Genomic DNA, 27,353 nt, shown 5'->3' with positions numbered 1-27,353 from the left:
ACTCGAACCCTCATGCGTTTCTTGTCTGCTATTCTGGTCGCTTCCTGTCTTTTTTTTTTTTTTTTTTTAAATGTCTGTTTGAATGTAGCTGCCACCGTTCGTCCAATGATATCAGTCCACATGAGGCGCAGGGGAAGAGGGGCAGCATCGAGGCGCTTTGATAAAACCAGCCCGTCCGCGCCGAGCGGAGCCACAGACAGACGGCTGCGCCACGGGCAGGTCGGGGTCGGAACGGTAGCGCACAACGACTGGACCGGGTGAATGCAGTCCTCAGCACAACACACTGCTGCAGAGACTTTCCCACCACTTCTGGAGATAAGAGGACGACCATAGCGATCTGCACCCAGTCAGGAAAGGGGTGGGGGTGGATTTGGCTGATACATTTTTTTGTTTTATTTTGTTGCTCCGGAGAGGGGGAGAAGATCAGGAACCAGGTACACGCGGAACCAGCTGTCGATCGGCTCAGCTCCCATCTGACAAAACTCCTCATTCCTCCTGAGTGTTTCACCTCTGAGCCACAAGGTTGATTATTCGAGGTTTTTCTTTTTTCTTTTAATTTTAATTTTTTTGTGGTAAGGAGCCGTCCGCCATGGAGAACGCACACACGAAGAGTGTGGAAGAAGTTTACAGTTTTTTCTCCGTCAATGAGAGCACCGGACTTTCTCTGGACGAGGTGAAGCGTCAGAAGGAGAAATGGGGCCTAAACGGTATGACAGCTCTCATTCCAGTCCGCCCCATAAGTCACCAGATTCGGCCCGCCGGTGATCGAGGCTCCGCTCGGAGCCGTCACGCCTCGGTAACATGTGCGCTGTTAACGCGTAACGCGTCTCCGAGCGGCCCCGGCGTTACCGCGCTGCGTAAAGGGACTGGCCGACGTCATCACCGGTGACAGAGGGGTTCCCGTTTCTTACACAGTAACACGTTATTTATTACTTACAAAAACCACAACACCTTATTGATCGGTGAGCTTTTTTGTGGCTGTCAAAGAACCGTTTTTGTGGCACAATGTTTGTCGGTTCGACCCATGCGCATGAAGACCCCGGCAGGCATTTGACACTAAACACAGGCCACAGGATCACTGGAGTAACGTTATCCTCCAGAGTTAATCTCTCTGTTCCAGGCTTAAACAGCTGTTTTATATTAATATCACCTGGGGGGTCATGGTAGGTTACCCCCCTCCTGTTAAATCACTTTGACCTTTACGTTGATTGGAGTTTTCCTGCCCTTTTTCTTTTGTGTGTGACAAAGAAGTGTGTGATACAGTTCCCATCTAAATCTGATCTCTGAATATAAATGCAATTCTTTTATTAAATTCTTGACTTTAATGGTCAAACTGATCCTTTCCTACTATTATGTAAGATATTCTCACTATGATTCTTCCCCCTTGCGCAGCATGCGGAACTGAAGTCACTAAAATGTGAAGTGAAACTTGTCCATGCTGCTTTTGACACCTTTTGTTTTTCAGGTCTCTTCTTGTTGCAGGAGTTTCCTTCTAGAACAGGAACTGAGCTTCATGTCTCCACACATTATTACTGACTGTCTTTCCCTTTTTCTTTTTTGCTCTTTTCTTGGACCGTGTCGGCGCACACACACACACACACACCTCCACCTCCACACAGAGTTACCAGCAGAAGAAGGTAATGACGACTGTCTCCCATATTTTTATCATTTCATAACCGTTTCCTCTGATCGTCTTAACACCTGTCTTTTTCTGCAGGAAAATCTTTGTGGGAGCTCGTCCTCGAACAGTTTGAAGACTTACTTGTTCGAATTCTTCTGCTGGCCGCTTGTATATCTTTTGTGAGTATATCACTACATTTTCTTGTTCCATTTGATAAAACTCTGTCTCACCATAGCGCCCACATTTAAATGACTTTACATGGTGCAGAATTAAATCCTATCTTGTTCTGAACTGTGAATCAATAATCTGCAGCATCACCTACGCTTATAACTCACTGAGTTCAATTCATCTCTTTTTATTCCCACTTTCACTTTTGTCTTTTATACTAAAATCTATCAAATAAACAGGAGAGGAGAAAAAAAAAACGTGCAGTGACCCTTTGACAAGCTGCTGAATCCCATAAATAACTTTCTCTTTCTACCTCTAGCTGAAGGAGTGTTTATGTGCTGTCAAAATATGAGGTTATTATTAACCCCTGTGTGTTGAGTGGCGGGACGTAATTTATGGGAGTGCATGGTGTCAGAGTGTGAACGTCTTCAGTTTGTGTAACCCGGCCGGGGTTAGGCTCATATATTACAGAGCTTAGCAGCTGAGAAGGCTGTTAAGATTCGTCTGAAGAATGGCGACAACAGCAGTAGCAGCACTAAGTTGCTGTCACTATGTCCCGGTAAGACAGTTGAGTCATCAAGCATGGCTGCAGGGAAATGACCCCCCCCTTCCCTGATGTCCCGGAGGTTTCTGACAGCGGCGCAGACAAAAACGTTCAGCGGCGGATCAGTTGTTTGTTCCACGCTGGCTTTCATCACCACCTGTCCAATCTGAAGCCAATGAAGTGTGTGTTAGCATGTTTTTGGGGGGTGGGGGGGTTGGTCAGGAGGAATCCCAGAGAACTTTGGTTTGGTTCCAGGGCCACTTTTATGTAGTTGTTGTATTCTTTAGTCTCAGGATGTTCATGTGTCTTAATGACATGACAGCTACTGAACTGTAAATGAAGCTGCAATGAATCAGAAGTGGAATTAATTTTAGGCGTGTTGCAGGTGAAACTGAGAGAAATGTTTGAATCAGATGTGCAGTAAGTCCCAGCGTGTGTGCAAAACAGTGTGTGTGAAACGGCGTGTAGTCAGGTGATACCGAAGTGTCTGTGGCTGATAGGGAAACGGAGCACCACTCAAGACCAAATTTGGGCCCTCAACCCTCAATGGGAGGACCCTCACCCCTCACTGGGAGAATCCTCACTCCTCACTGGGAGAATCCTCACCCCTCAATGGGAGAATCCTCACCCCTCAATGGGAGGGCTATCACTGAACCAACACATAACACATGGAATCACTGTCATTCTTTATCATGTAACCCATTTGGAGTCCAGTTAGTCAAGAAACGTACCGTGTTAGTTAGTGTCAGTTGACTCTAGTTTTTTTTATACTAAACTCTGAACAAATTATTTGATGACTTCATTATCTCCAGGTGGTTTTTTTTTGGTTTTTTTATCTATGCACCGTCCTCCCGCTCCGGCGTCTCCAACTGATTCATCTCCAGTTTGCTTCGTTGAGTGACATTCCATCTGCGTATCTTTGTTTCTTTTGAACAAACGAAAGGGTTTTAGTGACTAATTGTCATGTCAGAAAATAAAAGTCGGGTTCATCGTAAGTGGAAATGACATTTAGACGCAGCCTGCAGTGTATTTCCCCTTTGCTTTAGGACTTGGAGTAAAATACTTCTTACATATTAACATTAAATAAGTGCTCTTGCGGTGCCAATTCTTTTAAGGGCATTCCTCTCCTGTCCTCTATACTATAGCTCTAGCTATATGTCACAAAAGTTATGTCTATTAGACCTAATCTGTAATGTAATAACTGTCAGATTATTTTTCAATATTTTATCGGTTCATAACGTTAATTGTGTGTTTTGTTTTCTCCCATCGGTGTAAGCCAGTACCTTCCTGCTCTGTGAGATGTCCTAACGAACTCCTGACATGTTTCTTGTGCTGTTTTCAGGTCTTGGCCTGGTTTGAGGAGGGAGAAGAAACCATCACCGCCTTTGTGGAGCCTTTTGTTATTTTACTCATTCTAATAGCAAATGCCATTGTTGGTGTGTGGCAGGTGAGAAACCCTCCTGGGCAGTCTCGTACTGTACTTCAATCTCATTGTGTATCCTTAGTGTGTAGTATTTTTGTATATTAATGGATATTATTTGAAAGATTTTCCTCTAGATTGACAACACATGGTCAGTTTTGTTTGTATGTATGCATATAAAACATAAAAATCTGTTTTAAAGACTAGATGCGTTTTATAATCCGGTGCGCCTTTATATATATATATATATATATATATATATATATATATATATATGAATTTTATTAATTTTTTTAATTACTTATTTTTTGCCTTGGTTATTCATTGCTGGTGCGCCTTCTAATCCAGTGCGCCTTGTAGTGCGGAAAATACTGTATTTTATTGGCTAAATGTCATGCTTTCCCCAAACTCATCATGCATTCAGAATAATCTAATCCATTTCCACACTTCAGTACCCAAATAATGAGCCAGTACATTGCTGATGCAGTTTTAGCAGTAATATTTTTGTCTTTTGGTTGTCAGTGCAGCAGCCTGCTGGAATTTGGAGGTTTCACCATTTTGTGCTGTTTCTTGCGTTACAGATCAACACTGTTTGTTAAACAGTTTGTCAGTCTCAAAAAAGACTTCCTGATATGAGGGAACATCCTGATATGAGTTGCCATCAGCAGTCTCTCTCTCTATATGAGGCTGACACTTATTTATTCATTTTAAAAGCGTGTGGGCAGTCCATTCTGAGTGATGTGTTTTTCTCTCGCTGGTGAAGGTCGGAGATGTGGGTGAAGAATAAAATTGGAAAATGTGAAAAGGCAGAAAACGATGTGATTCATATTCACATTTTCATATATTTAACATTTGTGTGTCCCCTAACTAATGTGCTAGAAAAAACATCCAGCTCAGAATAGTCAGTACCTCCTCAAAAGGAAAGGCCTTCATGCTGTTAAGTCCTGCAGAGCCGAGATCACGCATGCAGTCGTCCGTGTGATATTAATATCAAGTCATTACTGAGATCTTTGGCACTGAAGCGCATTTCTTCTCACCAGGAACGTAATGCTGAGGATGCCATCGAAGCGCTTAAGGAGTACGAGCCCGAGATGGGCAAAGTGTACCGACAGGACAGGAAAACCGTGCAGAGGATCAAGGCCAGAGACATCGTGCCTGGTGACATCGTAGAGGTCGCTGGTAGGATGTTATTTCACCGTTTCATTGTTTGAACGTGTTGCTATGTATCCAGATCATCAGACAACGGGAACGTGAGATATGGAAACCTGAGAGGCCGGTTTGATTTTAGGAAAACATCTGAAGTTCACAGGAATTTGTCATTTAATTTTTAATTTCTCTGAAATGTGTTGTTTTTATTGAACTTATAATGCACACAATATGTCCTTCCTGTTGTTAGATCAAGCCCTCTGTGCACACATTAGATGAGTCCTGGTATGGTCATGGATCACATTTAGCTCAAGCTTGAATTGAAACCTTTCCCATGTGCCGCTGCAGAGGTGACTCACCCTGCAGGAGTGAAGTATTTTGAGATGTTCTCATTAACCCATTGTCTCAAAGGGCTGGGTACGAATGCTATATAGCATGGTATCTTATTACTACGCTGAGTGTTTGGGCACATTTGTCCACGCACGCAAAGTTTGAACTCACTCAAGGAACTCTGCTCACTCTGCTGCAACTCGACCACCAAACATGTGAACTAAATGTTCTGATTCAGGAGGCTGAGGTTCAGGTCTCCAGGATACAAAGCTTTCATTTTTCACTGCAGCGTTCACTAACAATGAGGGATGGGCAGAGACAGATGTGTTGAGGAATGTTTAAGTGCTTGAAACACCAGCATTATCTCGATACTCATGTTTAACCCCAAGCCACCGAAGTGATGCATAGTTTTTTCTTTGCATAGTGGTGGGTTCTATTTTTAGCCGCTTGGTTAGATTATGGAATGCTGTATTTATAGAGGCAGTGACAGTCGTAGAAATGACAGGTGTCTGGCCCCACCCCATTCACCCCCCCTCCCCCCATCCTGCTCAGGGGAACATTGCTGCAGTTGGTGACGTGGGTCTAGTGTTCACTAGAAACCTGGGTAACCTTGACAAGGACACATGGAGAAGGGATCATGAGGGCAATTAAAACGTCTGATTCTTCTTGTGATATTTGCCCCTTTAATATGGGACATTCTGTGACATGTTAATCATGATGTGTTAATTACATGCATGGGGTAATGTAGAGAAAGCTGAATGCTCAGAGCAACACGTTAGCTGGTGAGTGAGGTGCATTCTTATGATCGGAGGCTTTGTTATCGGCAGCTCTAGACTTGCTCAAAAATGCCGTCCAGCGAGCGGAGAAGCCACATGTATTATCCTGCACTCACAGGTTCATTAGCTCAACTTGTTTGGCAACACTTCACGTCAGGCTCCCTTTTATTCTATGAATAATATTCTCCTAATACTGTAAAGTGACCCCCCACCCCCTGCCCCGCCACAGCAGAGGAGTAGTGTGATGACGCAGATGCTGGCCAGTTGGCTGCTGAGCTGAGGTAGAGGACACGCAGAGACAAGCCCTCTGTGCTGTGAGGAGAATAGCCTGCAGGCAATCTGTGCTGCTATCTGTCAGGGAGCTGCCTCCCACTCACACCTCACGGCGTTTCACAGCTACATACTCACTGAAATTTGTTTAATGTCACAGATATTGTGTGGAATTTGTCAAGACTTAAATCTGGACAACTTTATCTTCTGTTGGACTCTGTTTTTTTTGTAGTTTCTTATAATTTTGTTAAATCACGCAGTGGTACGTCAAATAAAGCCTGACAGGATGGGATGATTCTGAAACCAGTTGATGGATGTGATGAAAACGATTACAGTATTTTCCGCACTGTAAGACGCACCTAAAAGCTTTTAATTTTCTCAAAAACCGACAATGCACCTTATAATCCAGTGTCCCTAATACATGGAAAAAGGTTTAAAATAGCCCATTCATTGAAGGTGCGCCTTATAGTCCAGCGCGCCTTGTGTTCCATAAAATACTGTAATCATATGTATCCTGGCACTAAATCTACCATCAGATCTGCTTCTACCAGTACATACAAGATTACTGTACCTCATCCCACTCAACTAACCTGATAGCATTTGGGGTTCACTAGCTTATTACATTTAAGTCTGTTCCGTAACACAGAACACAGAGTCTGCTGCCAGCTACAGGGAGGTGTTCCGTTCTTGCAGATTTGCATCCCAGAGCTGCAGAACCCTCTGGGATTGTTTTCTATACTGCCTTTGAGATGGTGGAGTCTGGTAGAGATGTGTGTGTGTGTGTGTGTGGGGGGGGGTTGTTCTCATGTGGGGCCAGTGGAAGGGGAGGATCTTTCATCTGTTCTTATTGTGCTTGAGAGAGATGACCTTATAGGGTAGCGCTTCATGGATAACCATCCCACCACGCCATGCTAAATGAACATCGACCCTGCCCATCAGCTCCCATACCCCCCGACTAAGATTCCAGACACCCTGGATAGTATGTGGCATTTAATGTGGTCTGGCAAGCGTCCCTGGTCACTGAGGGACTGCCTTTTGGCAAAAGTTCCTGACTTGTCAGCAAGACTGTGCGAAATGGACTCGCCTTCGCTGGCAATTCAAGACGGCTTTTCAAATGCAAAAATCCTCATTTGTAGTGAAGACCTGCAAGAGCGGCAAAGAGTGAATGTTTAAGACTGTATGTGTGGCACTGCAAAGCATATATGTGTAGACACTTTGACCGTAATGTCAGGAGGAATGAGTTTGGTGCTGGTTTCAGCAATAGAGCGATTATTACTGACTCCCTCTTGTCTTTCTACCTTTACTTCTCCAAAAGGATGTTAATGTCTTTTAAAAACATGTATTGTATTAAAAACATGATTTCAAATTCATGCTGGAAAATAAGTTTATTATCTGCCAGGCTGCTACACAACGTAAGGTTTCAGTGCTTCCCGTCCCGGGGCAAGTTTTGTTACTATGGCAACAGAGACGGTTGCATGCTTTGTGGAGGGCCAGCCTGCTGCTGTTGCTACTGCTTGGGATTCAAAACTGGGCAGAGAAGAGATGCTGGAGTTTCTGCAAGTGAGGTCATATCTCACCTCAAAGTCGGCCAATATCCGCTGGTATCCGTGACAGCACGACACGAGGAAGTCACGGAATCAGTTAGTTGTTGGTAAATATTGGTTCTGCCTTTGTTTGCTTCTCATTAGGAACCCTTAACCTTATTTGCTGATGTAATCTAACCACCCTACAGCCTCTTTGTTCACATGTTAATTCATAGGCCGAGGGGCAAAAAAGTAGATTCCTACTCTGGATTGTTTGCGTAGTGTCAACTCAAGAATTTACATTGGATGTATTTATAATACACTTATCAAAGTTTAAGGTAGAGTCTGTGTAAACACAGGTTTGGTTCTGTTTTCACCTCAGTGAAAACAGTGTTTGTGTGTTAGTCTGTCTGTCTGTCTGTCCACCAAATATATTCACGACCGTTGCAGATGGAGAGATGAAAGAAAAAGCACATTACTCGGCCAGCAAAGGGGATAAAAATGAGATGATGACCTTGAGAAAAGTAGGTCAAGGTCAGGAATCGGATAAGGTAGAAAGACGAAACCAACGGCGTTATATCCCGGGATGCAAGGGGATGACAAATAGATCACAACCTTCACCTTGAAAAACTAGGTCAAAGTCAAATTTTCATTTTTATACCTTTTAGGTACACATCTCTGAAACCTGATGAGATATAATCACAAAACAAAAACCTTTTCAGGAAGCCAGAGACACAAAAATGTGTACGTCATGGTAAAATTTTGAATTCAGGGGTGTCCCAGGATGTTGCAGTCTCTGACTGCCTTGTCTCTTTCTGGTTGTGTTAGACTATAGACATCAGGCATAGTCTGACATGTAAAGGAATCTGTCGGTCGATGTGGGTGTACAAAACACAGACACACACACTAGCATGTTTGGATGACTAATATTTCTCATTGGTGTGGCTCTAGATCATTATTCAAATCCAGCATACTGACAGAAAATGTTTTGTGACACACACAGAGAAAGTAGACCCGAGTGTTTCCACCATGTTTTTTGTGCCACAACAGCATATAAAAGTCACTTATTGGAGATATACTCTCTTTGACTGCTTTCCTTGCATTGTTTCCATTCTTTGGTCGGTTGGCGTCCGCTTCTAAAGCACATCAGGCTGCCAAAAATTAGAGGACATAAAGTTTAACTGAGCTGAGAAGGTTGGCATCTGACCTGTTTCCGGCTTTTTTGACATCTTATAAAAGCATTTATACAAAAGCGTTTCTGTTATGCAGCATATGTAACGAGGCTTGAGAGCAGAAATGAAGCTGTGTTAAAAGTTGCAAAAAGTTGTTTCACCTATTGACCTTTCCTACTCAACATGACAGGTGGTCAGCCTTTTGTGGAGCTGCCATCAACACATGTATCTTCCCGGCTGGGCGAACTTCACTCTGACCCTGAACACACGGCAGAGGCGAGTGCCAGTCAAATCTGGCAGCTTCGTTTCTGTGACTGCCTCGCCTGCTGTCCAAAGGGCTGTTATAAAACATACCTGGAAGTCATGTTGCATGCAATGCATCACCAGGTCTGAGCTTTTGTCACGATGAAATTTGTTGGCAAACCCAGAAGTGGAAATGTGGCCGTGCCTCTAGCGTTTTCTGGACTGTTACCAAGTAGGATGTTGACACAAAAAGACAGATGATATACACACAATTGGTCATGAGTGCAGGTCTGCAGAGTAGCACAGACTCTGGACAGTCACATTTCTCCAAAGGTTTTAACAGTCTTTAGCATCACTGTATGACAGAACATCAGGAAGCACCATTATTAGAAACCTACCATCCTCAACATGTTTCCTGGCCGAGGATTAAGAAGCTGTCAGTCTTTCCTCAATAGTAATGACTTAGCACAGGAAGTGTTACACAATCGTGCAAAGTGTAGAGATGGGATCATTTGTCATAACGACTGGAGGAAAATGTGACTGTTTGGGCAAGGCTCTTCTTCCGTGTGTATTCTGGTAATTCTGTCGTTATACGCAGACGAGAGGCTCCAGAGAGGTCAACGGTGTTTCAGAGTGTTGGTGCTGAGAGGTTTGTGCTCCTCCTGGTAGAGTCAAATCTGATTTATACAGTAGATACAGCAACAGAACCAACTGTTTACTGTACCGTCTTCTGGTTTCCAAAGTGTTCCTCTGGCCATGTTTTAGTATTTCATAGAATCATGTTTGTTTTTAATGAAGTGTCAAAGGTACACTCAGTGTTTCCCTTACATGGAGAATGGTCCAAGTCAGATGTTCGAGAGCATTCACCACTTTCTTTGATTGTCTGTCCTGACTTTTTTTTAGAATTGTCGCTGTCATTAAATTCAGAATATTCACATTTTAAAAAAAACTCAATGAAGTTGATGAGGTGCCACTTAAATAAGTTGCCGTTGCACTTGTTTCAGATCAATTAAATGTTATTATCACATTCATTTTTTTGTTTTACAGAGCATGCCCCAACATTTTGAGCAGAGGTCATTTTATCTCAAGAAAGTAGTGCATCCCTGGGATGCGCTTCCATAAAAATTTGTGCATTCCACATGATGTTTATACATCCCAAAAGTAGTAACAGAATATATGGTAGAAGCCGTACACAAGGATTGAGTTTTGCCAATAGTACAATATAAAAACTAAACAAACTTTTAATTTGAATGATTTTATTAATAACAATGATTTTAGGTTGTTTTATTATAGACAGAGATTGTAACTCTGTCTGAAATAAAACATGTAACTACTGTGTATATCTATAGATTCATTTGTGTGTGTGTGTGTGTGTGTGTGTGTGTGTGTGTGTGTGTGTGTGTGTGTGTGTGTGTGTGTGTGTGTGTGTCTCTATATCGCAGAATTCGTTATTCACTTGTGGTTCCTGGAACACATTAACCGCAAAGAATGAGGGCACACTGTATACATATGTATATACGTGTGTGTGTGTGTGTACAGGCCCCTGAAACAAACACACACACACAAGGAGCCTGTAGGCATGCAATGTTATACACTGTGGGTGGCAGATTGATGGCAGCTCCATCTTTGTGCGCCCTGAATTAGCAGTTTGTGGGGGAGGCGGTGCCTTGCTCAGGGGCACCTTGGCGGCGCTCTAGAGGTGAACTGACACCTCCTTCTGCCAGGTCACACTGCGAATATTTTGTGTTGTGTTGCTATGGTGATGTTATAAGGGTCACCAGCATGCTAAGTGCTACTGTCGAGTACATTCACTCATTCTTCGTCGGATGTACAGAAGAGTATTTATCAAACATTTTGAATTTTTTCCTCCTAGTTTGTCTTGTTTGAATTCTTGCGTGTTCTCCTCCACTCTGTCTTCTTGATTGAGGTCTCACACAAGTTGCATTTTAATTAAGCGAGCCTATGTGTAGACTACATACATAGAACTGTGCCGTACCCTGTGCCATTTTCCCAGTTTCCCCTGCGTTTATGTACCATTAGGAAGCCGAATTGGGTCACTGCAATTCCGTTGGAGCCAAATTGGCCCTTTCCTTTGAGACGGGCCTTTTATGGCTCACAGGTTCTTCATTTCCTGCTCATTCTTTGGCTCACCATCTTTGTCCCTGCAGTCACAGCACTGCTGCTCCGCTGCTGTGTGGAACAGCAACTTCCCTGTAATGAGCTGTGCTTCGTCAGTTTAATTTACTCCAATGCTGAGTTACTGCCGCAAAGTAATCATCTTGTGTTGCCTCTTTAGTTGTCTATACACCTACACAAGTGTAGGCAACCAGCAGACCGTGGCTGGACTGTCAAATAAACAAATGCCCAGTGTTGAAGTGCTGTTCTTGTGCCTTAAAGACCGTTTGACTTCATCACACTGGGACAGTTGTCTGTTTCTTTGTGCTGTTACTGATTTAAAATCATTTTAATCATTTAGTCTTACTTGCAGTAGGTTTTTCTGCGTTCATGCTCATGACTGTTGACATTATCGTTTGTTTTCTCTGTTTGGTCGTAGTCGGAGATAAGGTCCCTGCTGACATCCGGATCTGTTCCATCAAATCAACGACCCTGAGGGTTGACCAGTCCATTCTGACCGGTAAGTTATGTCTGCTGATGATATCCCTACACTATGTTTATATATTAGATTTCATATGTCTGCATGAGTGAGTAGTTTTGATTATATTATTTTTTAATGAATAATGTCGTTGATTGATTTGTTTTATCCGTTGTTACACACTAGAGAACTATTCCTACATTCTATATTCCACGTTGTTGGCAAGTGTGCACTGTATATGCATATGGATGTATACTATTGCACAGTTTTACATTATAAAGTTAAAATCTCTGTCTATAATAAAACAACCTAAACTCGCAAACACACAAAAAAAAAAGTCACACAGCACAACAGAGGGAGGTACCGAAGCTGCCATCTGCAGCGCCATCTTGAGATCAGCAGAGCGCAAGGCCATTGTGAGATAACCTCACTGCAGATTAATGGATTCGTCTCCCAGGTGAACAACTGGAAAACTAAAATAACTGGATGGAAGTGAAAGAGCTCATGTGAGATGAGCCTGGAACTGATAGAAGACACGGTTTCCTGTTAGCGCGTTTGCTCCTGAATTGAAAGCCGGTTTGGCAGCATGAGTGATCAAAGATCATCCGTCTCTCTGTAGAGAATCATCTGTGCTTTTTATTCCCTGGCATATAATTAATGGAGGATAGCTACCACACTCTTTGTCTTTCTGTCGTTTTTCTTGATCAGTATTTCCTGTGTTTTTAGGTGAATCTGTGTCGGTCATCAAGCACACCGATCCTGTTCCTGATCCTCGTGCTGTCAATCAGGACAAAAAGAACATGCTCTTCTCTGTAAGTTGAATTTATCACACATCCTGTTGATGTCCTCCAGTTTCTTGTTTGTTGAGCTTCTTTAAACTTCCTGTGCAAAAAAAAAAAACCCCAACAACTTTGTTTTTGAGATGAACTGTTATCGGAAGTGTGTCACTTGTTACTCCAGGGTACCAACATTGCAGCTGGGAAGGCTGTGGGTGTGGTTGTGTCCACTGGTGTAAACACTGAGATTGGCAAGATCCGTGATGAGATGGTGGCTACGGAGCAGGAAAGGACACCCCTGCAGCAGAAGCTGGATGAGTTTGGTGAGCAGCTGTCCAAGGTCATCTCTCTTATCTGTATCGCTGTTTGGATCATCAACATTGGCCACTTCAATGACCCCGTCCACGGGGGCTCATGGATCCGCGGGGCCGTCTACTACTTCAAGATAGCTGTGGCGCTCGCCGTGGCCGCCATCCCAGAGGGTCTTCCTGCTGTCATCACCACCTGCCTGGCTCTGGGCACTCGCCGCATGGCCAAGAAGAACGCCATCGTCCGCAGTCTGCCATCTGTCGAGACCCTGGGCTGCACCTCTGTCATCTGCTCCGACAAGACAGGAACCCTGACCACCAATCAGATGTCTGTCTGCAGAGTGAGTCTGACACACACACTTTTAATGTTAAATAACTCAGAATTTATTACTTATTCAACTTAAAAACATTAAGTTTGTAAGTTGAATTAAAAAAACAAAACGTTTGCTTGTTTCTCTGTTATCACATAAATCCTTTGTCAGGTTATGAAACCCAGATAACTCCATCAATCAAGGATCAAACTATCCAATGAATAAAGAAAAAAAAACATCAAACACAAGTTAGGACATTAACTTTGTTCAAAATCTTTTTTGTCAAAGTTAAAATGGGCTTAATTACTACAATGTGGTAAATGTAGTTTTTGGTCAAAGCACACTTTTGACCTACTTATTTTTAGACACTCTGACCTTTAATGCTCTCGCGGGCCACATGAAATGATGTGGCGGGCCACATTTGGCCCCGGGCCTTGAGTTTGATGCATGCGCTTTAGTTGACTGGAAGTGCTGGTTTGTTGCATAACTAACTTTTGCATCACTGAGATGCAAAGCGACCATCCTGTAGTTCCCTTCTGTTTCTATCTGAGTGACACTCCAGCGCTGCAGCATTCATCAATGTTTCACGCTCTGTAGTCGGCTGTGTGCTCCCTCACAACTTAGGCACAGCCCGAAAACAACTCGGGGCATTAATTTGCAGTTTTCATGAAGCAGCTGTTTGTATCTCTGTATTGTTTTCACTTCCTGTTGTTCTGGATATGATTAAATAGCCATGCATTTCTACAGTTACTGCTGTTTTCATTGTTTTATAGCAATGCAGAAAGATCTATATAGAAGTGAAACGCTAGTTTAATTAACACTACAGTCTGATGATAAACAATTACAGTATTTTCCGCACTATAAGACGCACCTTAAAGCCTTTAATTTTTTTCAAAAACCGACAATGCGCCTTATAATCCAGTGTGCCTCACATATGGAATTTTATTTTAAAAAAATAGGCCAATCATTGAAGATGCGCTTTATAATCCAGTGCGCCTTACATATGAAAACGGTTTTAAAATAGGCCATTCATTAGAGGTGTGCCTTATAATCCAGTGCGCCTTATAGTGCGGAAAATACTGTAATTGCGACAAGTTAATGGCTAAAATAATAAAAGCCTACTCACAGCTTATCATGATGGATACCTTCTTATCCTGAATATGAACCCAGCCTGACTGACATGAGCTATCATACATTATTTGTTGTGTTGATTGCAGTTAAGATTTGAAGTTATTTTATAGGAATGCCTATTTTCTCTAACCTTTAGAGAAAAAGCAGTGCTTGTACTGGATGTAATTCTTCTGAATATTGCTTGACTGACCCACATCAGAGGCCTGGTTTCCCTTGTTCTCCATGCTCCTGAAGTATCCATGGTGTTGTGGCATCCTCCTGTTAGGCATAGGTTTCCTGTCATCCGTTAATGGATGTTCGGCAGAAGGACACCCAGCTTGACCCTCACTGAGACCTACTGCAGGATAACCTACAGATGTCTGCTGTTGTTTTTCCTGCCGCCTGCTGTCATTAAATGAAAAAGCAGCAGTTGACTCTCTTCTTTGAGAGCCTCGTTCATTTTTTTTTCCTACCGATGTTTTTGTCTCCAGATGTTTGTCGTCCAAAAGGCTGAAGGGGAGAGCTGCTCTCTGTCAGAGTTCACCATCACAGGTTCCACCTACGCCCCTGAAGGAGAAGTGTAAGTGACTGACTGACCCCGTTACACACACGTCAAGGTAATAGTGTCTCGATATCTCCATTCATTCATCTTCTTGGAGACGAGACGACCTCAATCATCATGCATTCAACCACGTTTTTACCAATCACGCTCACACTCACACCTACAAACAGTTTGATGTGACCAATTCACCAAAGTGACATGTTTTTGGTGGTGAGAGGAAGCCAGAGAACCCAGAGAGACAAAAATCTTGTAGTTTAAGATGAGTACATAGAGATAAAGGGAGGTTATTTCAGCACAATATCAGAGAATGTTTTTGAACCCACCAACATGCAGATTAACCATATTAACACTCTGTACATCTCCTCAGGTTCCAGAACGGCAAACAAGTCAAGTGCACCCAAAACGATGCTCTGGTTGAACTAGCGACCATCTGTGCCCTCTGTAACGACTCCTCTCTGGACTTCAATGAGGTCTGATCCCTGCTTAATATTGACCAACATGATTGACTGCGACATACTGTGGTCCACTATGTAATGTAAATGAGACGGGAGAATGCAAATGACAGCCAGATGTATTTCATTTCATAGTAACGTGCTGAATGAAACTTTCAAAGCTTTCTTTGAGTAATTAAACTAAAACTGTGTTTGGTCTCAGAGATGACATTAAAATTTAAGAGTGTTTCATTAAGGTGTCACATACAGGCAAACCTCTGTTTCCAACCACAAGTTGTTCCGGAAGGCTGTTCGAATAGCGATTTGTTCGAATTCCAAATACATTTTTCCCCTCACAAATAATGTAAATGGTCTTAATCTGTTCCAAGATGCTAGAAAACTACCTTTTTTCAACATAAAGTTATTTCATAATGTCATTTATATGTGAAATTGTATAGTAATGAAACATATCAAAGAAATGTAAAAGAAAGAAACAAACACGAGAAAGAAAGAAAAAAAACACCGACGTAATCGGGTTAGCCCAAGGCACGAGTTACTGTCGTCTTTTGGACAGAAGTTTACGGTACCGTAACTCGTACCGTAGGCAATGGAAGGCAAATTAAGTAAAAAGTTGTTGAATACATTAAACTAAAATAAAAAGCACATTGCGGTCACGTTTTCTCTTGACTTTTCTCGCGCTTGGCGGCGAGACAAGGGCATTTGTTCCGCGTTCGACTTCCAAATTTTGCTCGACTTCTAAGACAAAAAAATTCTGAATTTTTTGGTCGGATTCCAATTTTTCGATGTCTAAATTGTTCGAAAACCAAGGTTTGTGTGTACTTTATTGGAGCATTGGGGATTGATTGATTTATTCTGTGTTTATGCATCACGGAATTAAATGAAGTGTGTAGATGTGCGTCCATCTAGTGTGTAAAAGATTTTTGTGATCATCCTTCATATTCCAGGTGAAGGGGGTGTACGAGAAGGTCGGGGAGGCCACAGAGACGGCTCTGACCTGTTTGGTGGAGAAGATGAACGTCTTTGACACCGATGTCCGTAGTCTGTCCAAGATTGACAGAGCTAATGCCTGCAACTCAGTGAGTGACACCAGCTCCTTCATATGAACAGGCTGCAGCTTTCCTCTTCTTCCACTCAGCCAGTGTTTCTCATTCTCTCTGTTGGCCTGATCAGGTGATCAAGCAGCTGATGAAGAAGGAGTTCACCTTGGAGTTCTCCAGAGATAGGAAGTCTATGTCCGTCTACTGCACCCCCAACAATCGCTCTTCCATGGGCAAGATGTTTGTCAAGGTAAACTTGAGAGAAACATGTAGTGAGGGCTTTTTCCATTGAGTCCTGACAGTTTTCTGCCATGTTGTGTATGTCTTCATCTCTGCTGTGCCCCACAGGGGGCGCCAGAGGGAGTTATTGAGAGATGCACTCACGTTAGAGTTGGCAATAGCAAAGTTCGCCTCAACAAAAGTATCAAGGAAAAGATCATGTGTGTGATCCGTGAATACGGGACAGGTAATGACACCCTGAGATGCCTCGCCCTGGCCACAAGAGACAGTCCGCCCAAAATGGAGGACATGATCCTGTCCGACACGACCAAATTCGTGGAGTATGAGGTGAATTTCCTTCTTTGAATTTCTTGGAAAATGGCTGTGGAGTATTTTGAGTACCGAACGTTCAGTCACATCCCGTCTTTCGCGTCTAGGCTGACCTGACCTTCGTCGGCTGCGTTGGCATGCTGGACCCTCCCCGACAGGAGGTAGCTGCTTCTATCACGTTGTGCCGTCAGGCCGGCATCCGAGTCATCATGATCACTGGGGACAACAAGGGCACAGCTGTGGCTATTTGCCGCCGCATTGGCATTCTGAATGAGGACGATGACGTGGAACACATGGCCTTCACCGGACGAGAGTTTGATGAACTGTCGCCCAACGCTCAGCGCGAGGCGGTGACTCGAGCTCGCTGTTTCGCCCGCGTTGAGCCGTCCCACAAATCCAAGATCGTCGAGTTCCTGCAAGGCTTTGACGAGATCACTGCTATGGTATGACACCAGAAAGCTGAGGGTCAAACACTTATTAAAAATAGTCTCAGCCTTTTATGTCTGGTTTATAGTTGTTAGTCTGGTTAGCATTTTAAACAAAATAGTATTTCAGAAATACCTGATTTTTGTTAGTTGCAATCCCTAATATTTGTTTTGTTAGCTTAAAGGCATTAACTCCCCTGTAACCGATAATCTCACCACAGACGGGCGATGGCGTTAACGATGCCCCCGCCTTGAAGAAGGCAGAGATCGGCATCGCCATGGGCTCTGGCACTGCAGTGGCCAAGTCAGCCTCGGAGATGGTTCTCGCTGATGACAACTTTTCCTCCATCGTTGCTGCCGTTGAAGAGGGAAGAGCTATTTACAATAACATGAAGCAGTTCATCAGATATCTTATTTCTTCCAATGTGGGGGAGGTCGTCTGGTGAGTGTTCATTCATTCAGTGGTGAAGTTCCAACTCGCTCTGGTGTGTCTACACAGTTGTTGATTGGAGTTATTTCTGCTGATAGTATCTTTCTTACGGCGGCACTGGGCTTCCCCGAGGCCTTAATCCCAGTTCAGCTGCTCTGGGTCAACCTGGTGACCGACGGTCTCCCCGCCACCGCTCTTGGCTTCAACCCCCCAGATCTGGATATCATGGAGAAGCCTCCTCGTAACGCTAAGGAGCCCCTCATCTCTGGCTGGCTCTTCTTCAGATACCTCGCCATTGGATGTTAGTTTGTAGTGGATGCTTGACGTTTTTTTTAATGCAGTTGAATAAATGTGTATTTTGTGCATGAACGTGTTATTTGATGTCTTTGCGTGTAGGCTATGTGGGGGCCGCTACAGTGGGAGCTGCTGCCTGGTGGTTCGTCGTCTCTGACGATGGACCTCAGATCACTCTGTACCAGCTGGTGGGTCTCCTACCTGAGTGTTGAGCTGTCGAATCCCTTCAGCTTCCCACTCACCCCCCTCCCTCCCTCCCTCCCTCCTCACAGAGCCACTTCCTCCAATGCACCCCAGACAACCCAGAGTTCGACAGCCTGGACTGTCACGTGTTTGAGTCACCCTACCCAATGACCATGGCCCTGTCTGTGCTTGTCACCATTGAGATGTGCAACGCTCTCAACAGGTAAACTATTGCCTCCAAGAAAAGAAAGATTTCTTTGCTGTACACTATGCATTCTGAGTATAAAGAGAAAAGTGTCCAAATTACTCTTACTTTCTCTTTTTATCCAGTCTATCAGAGAACCAGTCTCTGCTGCGTATGCCTCCCTGGGAGAACATTTGGCTCCTGGGGGCCATCTGCCTCTCCATGTCCCTCCACTTCCTCATCCTCTATGTGGAACCTCTACCTGTGAGTTTGATCAAACATCCATTGATGACTAGAGAAACATTTTTTTTAAAAACAAATGGCTCATTTCTTTGTCTCATAAAAGAGCTGCTTACTTAATTTTACCTACAGCAGCTAAACGCCCTCTAGTGGTTGTATGATGTCATTACAGATATGAGGACTGGCTAACTTATAAATAAAAAGAAAATTGTTAGAATTTAGAATAGCACCCGGTAGGTCACGTATCTCTGCATGTGTTTAATTTAATTTAATATTTTTTATTTAATCCTGAAAAAGTTGTAAAAATCTTGCCATATTAAAGAAAATTGAGAGATTGTTCAGTTAGTCCCTTTAAAGGGCAATGCAGCATCCTTCTGCTATGTTTTGTAGACGTGTTACATAAACCAACAAAAAAACACACCAATAAACAAAACAGAATCAAAATTAGACATAATCTCCTTAATAAATTCAATTACAATTGACTGCTTTTCACAAGAATTTGTGAATTTTTTACCTGGCACTGTGTCTTGCTGGAGTGTGAGTTTGACTGTTGAAACTCCACAAAGTGTTTGATCGAGCCCAGCAACACACCATCCTGTAATCCACTAAATATCTTTCTGGACATGATTAAATTACCTATAGATATAATGTTTATAATATTAGTGAGCATTCAATGTGACTGCTAATTCTTTTCCCTTTTTCTGCTGGTTATGTTAGGCCAAACTAACTATATAACTACATAACTATAACTATATATTTAGTACACACATATGCAGATTTTACTGGTCCTCTTCTCTAACACTAGAGAACTAGTAATAAGTGTATTCTTCAACATATCAAACTATTTCTGTATGTGCTGGATCACATGGTGACCAAGGTCCTGTTTTTTTTCCCCCAGGTCATCTTCCAGATCACCCCTCTGGATGCAAGCCAGTGGCTGATGGTGCTGAAGATCTCTATGCCCGTCATCCTGCTGGATGAGCTGCTAAAGTTTGTAGCAAGGAACCACTTGGAATTTGGTAAACAGCTGGAGAAGCCGGGCAGCAAAGGCTGCTCCGTGCCTGCATGTGCCAAGGGCATCTCCTGGCCGTTTGTGGCCATCTCCCTGCCCCTGGTGCTGTGGATCTACAGCACTGACACTAACGTGCCCACCATGTTGTGACCCTGACTGACTCCAGTACACTACTCTCCCTGTGCACAAGTGTGAAGTGGATGTTAACACACACATCTAATACAGTAACATTAACTATCAACATTTTCGGTCTGTTTGCTGTCAGGTCTTTTTGTACTTTGGACATTTTCACAGATACATGTTTTTAGGCTGAGGGGTGTGTGTTTAGTCATTTTTCATTGACTATGACTGACATGATGCGTCATATTATACTGTTACATCTTCCTGTCTTTGGATCCCCTGTTGTGAACAGTTAGAGATGATGCCCACCACTTCAGAGCTGTGTGCTGAGCTGTACAGAGAATTTACTCTATTTTATAGTACTTAATATTTTGTAATTTGTGGGTGGGGCTGTGGGGACCACAATGCTGGGTTTGAAGGATCATATAGTTCTAATGTTGAGGTAAAGACTTGAATATAATTGCCCCTGTGTTAACTTCTGCAGTCAGTTTTGAGCTCCATTCAGAATGTCCTAATGTTCTGCAGTAAGTGGAGCACAGCTACCTCAATGCTGTTCATATGACATAGCCACACATTTGTCTTATCAACCATTTCATTAATTATTAGTTGAAGTATTGAGGTAGGCACCAATATATTTTGCAGTAAACACAAATCCTCACATGTTTTAATGTTAATTTAATACTATGTTGTTGTTGTTATTTTTTTATTTCTGAGTTACTTGTTGGAAGAGAGGACGAAATTATGTTTCCAGTTTGATTCAGAGCAATCTTTGATAAAGCCTGCTATATATTTTTTTTTAATTTGAAGAAAACACATCTGTCTTTAATTTTATTTAAATTTGTTTTTGCATCTTAGTGGCAGTTATCTTTCTAATATATGTATAATGTGCACAACCTGTACTTGAATGTGTAAAAAAAGCACCAAGGAACTATTAGTCTTATCAACTGAACACAGCGTGGGGACCGCCCATCGGAAGAACCTCTATAACTGTACATAGCACACAAAATCTACAGTGGACAGTTTTTAGTTTTTTGCTCCAGACATTTACACTAGCCTAGCATAAGTGCTCTAAACTTTTGTGCTTGTCTCCTCCAAGTGAGTCCTCTGACCTTTCAGTTTCACTATTAACTATTGTTTCCACCTGTTTCCCTGCGGAGTGAGTACACTTTGACCTGCGTGGCGCTCTACTTTTCGTGTGGCTGCACACAGTTTTGATGTTCATTACTGTATAAGACGGGGGTAATGCCAGCTCCTCGCGGTAGTGAAAGGACTAGCAGGGTTTTTTTTAATCAACACTGTATAATATAGATGGTACTAGAGAAAGAGCATACAGATAAAGGTGTTTGCGAGTTTTGCTGGAAATGGCTTTAATGTCATTATAAATAGGAGCCTCTTGCAATTTAAGCTGGCCCAGTGTCACTGGTGCCGGCAATCCTTGAATGTAGACCGGCAACATGTTTAGGTGACTGGCAGAGGCAGTGATGTTTCATCACACCATTGTAGAAAATGATGTTTTTATTACTAAAACGTCTTTTTGCGTTTGTCCTTTGACCTACTCCTCTGCTTGCCTGCAGCATGGCCTTAAGACATTTACTGCTTTTATGAAATGAAGCTCGGATTTCTTTAAGTTACTTTCTGCTCACATGCTTTCAATCACATTTCCACTGATTTTGATTCTTCCTCTCTCCTTTTTCTTTTCAGCAAAGGCCAAGTAAGCCCTCCTCTACTCTGAATTCCTTGCAACTTTGGTTTTGTTTTGTGTGTGTTTTGGGCAGCACATTTTAAAAAGAGCTGCACGTCAGTTAAGTAATAAGACAGAGGCTCACCAAGTTCATACATCTTTTTTATAGAATGGTCATCAAGAAATGTCTGATGAAAACTAGCCAACCCTATCTCATCAGTCCTTCCATTCTTCTGCATGAAGAGCCTTAGATCATGATACAGTTCTCATGTCATTTTCAAGATGAGAATCTTAGTAGTATACAGTATATTGTACTATATTTCATGGTGCATGTCCGCTGAATCAGGCATCTGTTTTACCAGACTTGTGAAATAGACAATGTATAGTATTGGTAAATAGATTAGATATTAGTCAGAGTACAAATGTTAAATAAGCTCAAAAAACAGTTCATCTTTCCTAAGGAAATACTTTTATGGGATATTTAAAACCAAACATCCCTTTTTGTTTGCTTTGCACTGAAATGTGCAACACATTTGGAGCAGATTTTGCCATATCTGGGAAGGCGGATGTGCAGCGGTGCAGTGATGCATATGCTTTACCATGAGAAAGGCAGGCAGTCCCTCCACTGGCATTTTTTGCCAAACTGCTGTACTGTATTTTCAGAGATGATTGTACTATGTATCACATGAACTTTGGTTTCAGGTAAATAAAACTCATATGTGAAAAGACTTCCTGGTCTCCCTGATGACAAAACAAACTGGATTCCGCTCATTGATTTTAAGCATTTTATTATACACTTTAAAAATATGTACAAAATACTATAAACATTTGTCTTTGAAGTAATATTTCAAAAACTTATGCAATTTTTTTTGATACGGAAAGGCAAACTCAAACATACAACTGATAAGTACATACAGTATGTTTAACGTTTCACACGTTCTCATGTTAAAATTCAGATAATGTATTTTAAAGAGCAGCAGAAATGTTCAGTCACTTTTTAGAGACTGTGTTGGCCTGTCAGAGACAAAGTTGTGACAATTTCACAACCTTCATTTGAACAGTTTGCTGCCTTGTCTGCCGCAAACGGGTCAGACAAGCAAGTAGATGACTTGTCAGCTGACATAAAACTCATACCAGTCCACATGTCCAAGTTACCAACGTGATCAATATATATTTCTTTGTAATAGCCTGATTAGAGATGCATTCATTCAGACACCCACAGACTGCCAACAAGGATGAAACAAAGCCTCAACAGATTAACCAAAGTAGCATCAGACAGGTTTTGTGTTTGATGGTAAGACTATTGGACAGTTGTATGAATAAGCAAACAAGGCAAACGAGTCAGCTCCACAGTGAAGAGGCGGATAAGGTGGCCCATGCTGGACGGGGGCTGCAGTGTGTTGGAGGGTGGCGACTCCTTCAGTGGCCTGGGATGCCAAACCACTGTTCCTGATCAGCCCATTGTGCCGCTTCACTATCACTGCCCTCGAGATCTCCATCCTCTCCGCTGCCCTCCATGTCGTCACCGTCCAACTCCACCGTGGCGTCTGTGGGACTCTCTTCCTTTTCCATCTTCTGCATCCCTTCTAAAGACTTCTGGTCATTGGGATCCAGGCTGAGGAAAAGGAAAACACATCAACTGATCATCAAGCTTGGTTAACTGACTAAAATTAACCAATCTCCATAATTACAGGCAAAGCTGACACTCCTACCTCAGTGCTATGCTGTACTGATCCATAGCTTCTTGGTAATCATTGACAGCCACTAGGAAATCACCTAGCATTCTGTGTAGGACACAATCGCTCTGATTGGCCAGGGCGTTACGGAGCAGAGCGATCCCTTCTTCATATTTTTGTTCCCGGCCTTCAAAAAGGACACAAGATACTTTTCCATTAATGTACATTCAAATATATTTGCTTTATGTAACTAGGCAGTCTTGGAATTCTGGAACCCAAGTCTCTGCTTAAAATAGCAGTTCATTCAAGACAATCTAAAAGGGTTTATTTGCTCTTGGTGATGAGACTTGATTGTACATACTCAGCAATTCAGCCTTCTTGACCACAGCCTTGGTGTAGTCGGGTCTCTGGGCCAGTGCTTTGTCAAGCAGGGTTTTGGCTTTCTCCTGGGTTACGGGGTCTTCCAGGCACACAGAGGCTAGGAGGGTTAAGGTCTGTGCATTGGCCCCCAGAGTCTTATAGATGTTGTTGGCCATTCCCATAGCCTCTCGAATCCCATTGGATAACAGGTAACAGTCGATCAGACCTGTTATAAACCAAAAGAAGACTAGGAAACAAACCACATCTTATGGAATAGATACAAATCATGAAAGAGTTGAACGTACCCTCATAGCAGTCGAGTCGACAGGGTGCCAGGCGCATGGCCTCTCTGAAATGAATGATGGCTTCTTGGAGTCGGCCCATGTTCCTCAGTGCTGCTCCCTTCAGGAGAAGAGCCTGGACGCTGTTGCTATTCAGCTGGATGGCCTTCGCTCCCAGGTAAAGGGCTCTGGAATACCGCTTGCTATAATAGCTGTGACAACTGAACAACAGACAAAATCAAAAGATCGCAACTTTTCTAACAGGTTTGTGACTTTTCATGTAAAAATGATACATAACAAGAATAACTGACAACTATTTTAAATAAATAAATAAATCCTTTAGGGAAATTACTTTTTTTTCCCACTCCAAATATTTGCACACGCATATATAATTATCGTACAAGCCCGTATACACACACACACACACACACTGGGCCTCTAGACATGCTGATAATGGGAGGAAAGGTGGCAGGCAGCTCTTGCGTGGGGCGCACCATGAGCAGCTTGTAGGGGGCCAGTGCCTTGCTCAAGGGTGCCTATGGTTTAGTTATTTTCACTGAGGTGCGGCGCACGCACAGGCGTGCACACACACACACACACACACTCACTTAAGAGCATGCTTGGCAGAGGGTGGAAATGCAAAGTGATTTTTCTTCCTAGGGGGGCTTAACAGAAAACATTTGAGAAGCACTGGATTAATCAATAATGAAAATAGTCACTAGTTGCTGCCCTATTAGAGGCTCACCCAGAGATCACCCAGGGTTCTGCATGTTGATCTGAGATATTAAATAGTCGTCCTCCCAGTACTTCAACGTCCTCCAAGTGTCCTTCTCGGGCCATCAGGTATCCATAAACATCCATTCCTATAAATGAAAACAGTAGAATTGTGAGTTATTCAGTTATACAGTGACTGTTGATGGGTAGTGTCAATCAACCCCATGTCATTTACTAAAATTTGTTAACTGCATTATATTTAAAAGTTTGCGATACATGTTATGTCTTCTCTCTCTGCAGCAAACCTTTGATGAGGTATGGGTCCAGCATCTGGGCTTGTTCAAACTTAAGGATGGCGTTTTTAGTGTCGCCTGCCCTGAAGTAAACGTCTGCCAGGCTCACCAGGAGGTCCACATTGTCCCGCAACAGAGATTTTTTCTCAAGAGAGCTGAAATAAATGAGACAACAGAGAGAGATAAAGACACATCAGATGTGAAAGATCATCTGTAAAAAGTACCCATTCATATCCAGCCACTGCTGCTGGCCTAACCAAATAGTGTTGATGGCTCTTTGATTGTCGCCTGCATGTATGAAGGCATAGGCTTTGACCCAAACAGAGAGCCAGTCCAGGTTGGGGATACTCTGGATCACATCCATAGTTATGGACGCCACTTCAGCTCCTTTAACTGACAAAGACAGAAGACCTGGAACATAAAAAGCAAGTTTTTTATTCAAGACCACTTTTCTCAAACCAATCTGGAGTGAGTGATTCAGTAACTCATGTCATGCATGTATGTATTTGCATACAAGAGCCTGCAGGTGTCAGGACCATCTCAGCAGGTTGGAGCGTTTGCCGGATGAAGGTGTTTCTGAGGATACCTACCAATGATGGCATCCAGGGCCAGAGGACACTGTCTGAGGACCTCTTTGTAGCTTGTTACTGCCGAACGCTCCTGACCAGCCTTCCTGTACAGGTTGGCAAGCATCATGTTGATCTGAGGTGAGAACAAAACAATAAATATCTTTAACAAAATACTCTGCCGATTCATCTGTAATGGACTAAAACGTGAGTAAATTATGGAAACATAAAGTAGGAAATATTTTATTTTTGCATCAGCTTTATTTTATGCGCCACACCTGAAAGGCCGGTCCATAAAAAATTTTGTCCAGTACTTTCAGTGTTAATGTGTTTTCAGTCATACATGAATTTAGACCAGGAAACTTACGTAGGAGCTGCTTAATAGGTGCAGCCAATCAGAATCAAGCATTCATCCACCATTATTTACAGTTACAGCTTACCTTTGGCGTTCTCTGTCTGGATGGAATCCCATCAAGCACTGCAATGGCATCTTTATCCAGCTTCAAAATGGTGTAACACTCAGCTATCTTGTACTTCACCTCAATTTCTGATGGCAAGCTCTGAAAGACAATGTTCAGAACCACTGCACATTATTCTGCAATGCTGTGGACTTTTTTAAGAATTACGATGAATGTATATTATTTAGACATATTGAAACGAAAAAAGAAAAATTAATCTTCAGTAACTGGCTGAGGCAAAAGCAACTTCAACCCATATATTTCCATATATATGAGATTTTAGTTTTCCTCAAGGTGCAAAACAATGTTACAATCAAAAGAAAATGAATAGATTTGCTTTAAATTAATAAATGAATTTTTAAAAATAAATAAAAATGAAGCTTCTATCTATTATGCAATAATGCGTCCTTTCTATTATACCTGTGCCTGCATGTTGGATGCGGTTCCACCAGTAGAAGTACGAACTTTAGATGTTTTGCTGAGCACCTTCTTCTGCTGTAGAGCCATACTGTATTTACAGGCAGCATTACGGTATTCTTTATCATGGAAGATGGAATCTGCGTGGTAAACCAACAACTGGTACTTCTGTGCTGGTGAGAACAGCTCTCTAGAATAAACACATAATAAACAACACATAGGGCATACACGCGTCTCTGCTCAACATACTATGCATTTTGCAAGTTGATATTTAAATTTAAAACGACTCGTACTAATTAAATTAATTAAAATGGAACAAATCGCAGAAAAACAGAAGAAAATAAAGCTCTTAAAGATTTAAAGATAATTAAACGAAACAGACAATCTGAAACTAAAACAGCAACAACGTCATGATCAAGAGTTCACAGCAGTGGAAGCAAACTCGGTAAATGACTATTTCTTGGAACAGAATAGATTACAACTATGTTTGGTTGTACCATATAAAAGTGCACTCTTAATAAAATAATTATCGTGGTCACTACTTAACGGACGTTGGTATTGATTAGAATGTGTGTGGCATCTTACTGCTATAATCGTTACATTGATCGGTTGTTGATCAGCTAGCTATCAAGCTATCACTGTTAAAAGGTAAGGGCACTTTTCAGGAAATAAACGGACCCATTCTGACACTACTTACGGGTTGTTGTTACTCATCGTCAACAACAAACTGCTCAATATCCGGACATTTGAGTGGAGGCCGGCAGCCGCCATGTCCCGTACGTGATCTACTACATTCATGTTCGATAAATTTAAAGGTTTGCTGTAGATTAAGATCTAGAGTTGACAGTTTGGCTTGTCAACAGCTAACGCCTGGCTAGCTAGCTTTTACTGTATTAAATATGGCGCCGAACCCTCTTCCTTCCGCAGTGTGCTGCGTTCACGGACACTTCGAGAGCTCGGATTATTTAAAAAAGTGCTTTAATAAAACGTCATGTACACGAAATCTGTAATATTCAGATTTTATTTACTTTTATTATGTATACAAAAAAGAGAAAAAAACATCCACAGACATTATTTCACTCTTGAATCTATGAATTTATGATGCTTC

At 42.4% G+C, this 27,353-nt stretch overlaps 2 protein-coding genes across 2 annotated transcripts; one reads left to right on the top strand and one right to left on the bottom strand.

Annotated features, from left to right (window-relative positions):
- Positions 1-74: 74 nt before the first annotated feature.
- atp2a2a (ATPase sarcoplasmic/endoplasmic reticulum Ca2+ transporting 2a) lies at positions 75-22,208 on the top strand. Its single transcript, XM_068310936.1, has 21 exons — positions 75-707; positions 1,620-1,637; positions 1,718-1,800; positions 3,676-3,780; positions 4,794-4,932; positions 11,768-11,848; positions 12,533-12,618; positions 12,767-13,231; positions 14,803-14,891; positions 15,241-15,343; positions 16,270-16,401; positions 16,496-16,612; positions 16,711-16,929; positions 17,019-17,354; positions 17,558-17,778; positions 17,865-18,067; positions 18,163-18,248; positions 18,333-18,466; positions 18,574-18,691; positions 19,566-19,686; positions 21,501-22,208. Exons 1-21 carry the CDS (start codon positions 590-592, stop codon positions 21,512-21,514), a joined length of 2,988 nt encoding a protein of 995 aa, XP_068167037.1. The 5' UTR covers positions 75-589; the 3' UTR covers positions 21,515-22,208.
- Positions 22,209-22,251: 43 nt separating this feature from the next.
- On the bottom strand, positions 22,252-27,149 carry anapc7 (anaphase promoting complex subunit 7). Its single transcript, XM_068310937.1, has 11 exons — positions 26,943-27,149; positions 26,249-26,435; positions 25,811-25,930; positions 25,395-25,506; positions 25,062-25,215; positions 24,817-24,959; positions 24,543-24,660; positions 23,822-24,018; positions 23,518-23,742; positions 23,193-23,343; positions 22,252-23,095 (listed from the first exon to the last, which is right to left on the bottom strand). The coding sequence occupies exons 1-11, from the start codon at positions 27,041-27,043 to the stop codon at positions 22,900-22,902; spliced, it is 1,704 nt and encodes a 567-aa protein (XP_068167038.1). The 5' UTR covers positions 27,044-27,149; the 3' UTR covers positions 22,252-22,899.
- Between the last annotated feature and the right edge of the window lie 204 nt (positions 27,150-27,353).

This window comes from Antennarius striatus, chromosome 3 (assembly GCF_040054535.1).
Source record: "Antennarius striatus isolate MH-2024 chromosome 3, ASM4005453v1, whole genome shotgun sequence".
NCBI classification, from domain to species: Eukaryota; Metazoa; Chordata; class Actinopteri; order Lophiiformes; family Antennariidae; genus Antennarius; species Antennarius striatus.
This window is presented reverse-complemented; position numbering and strand designations above follow the sequence as displayed.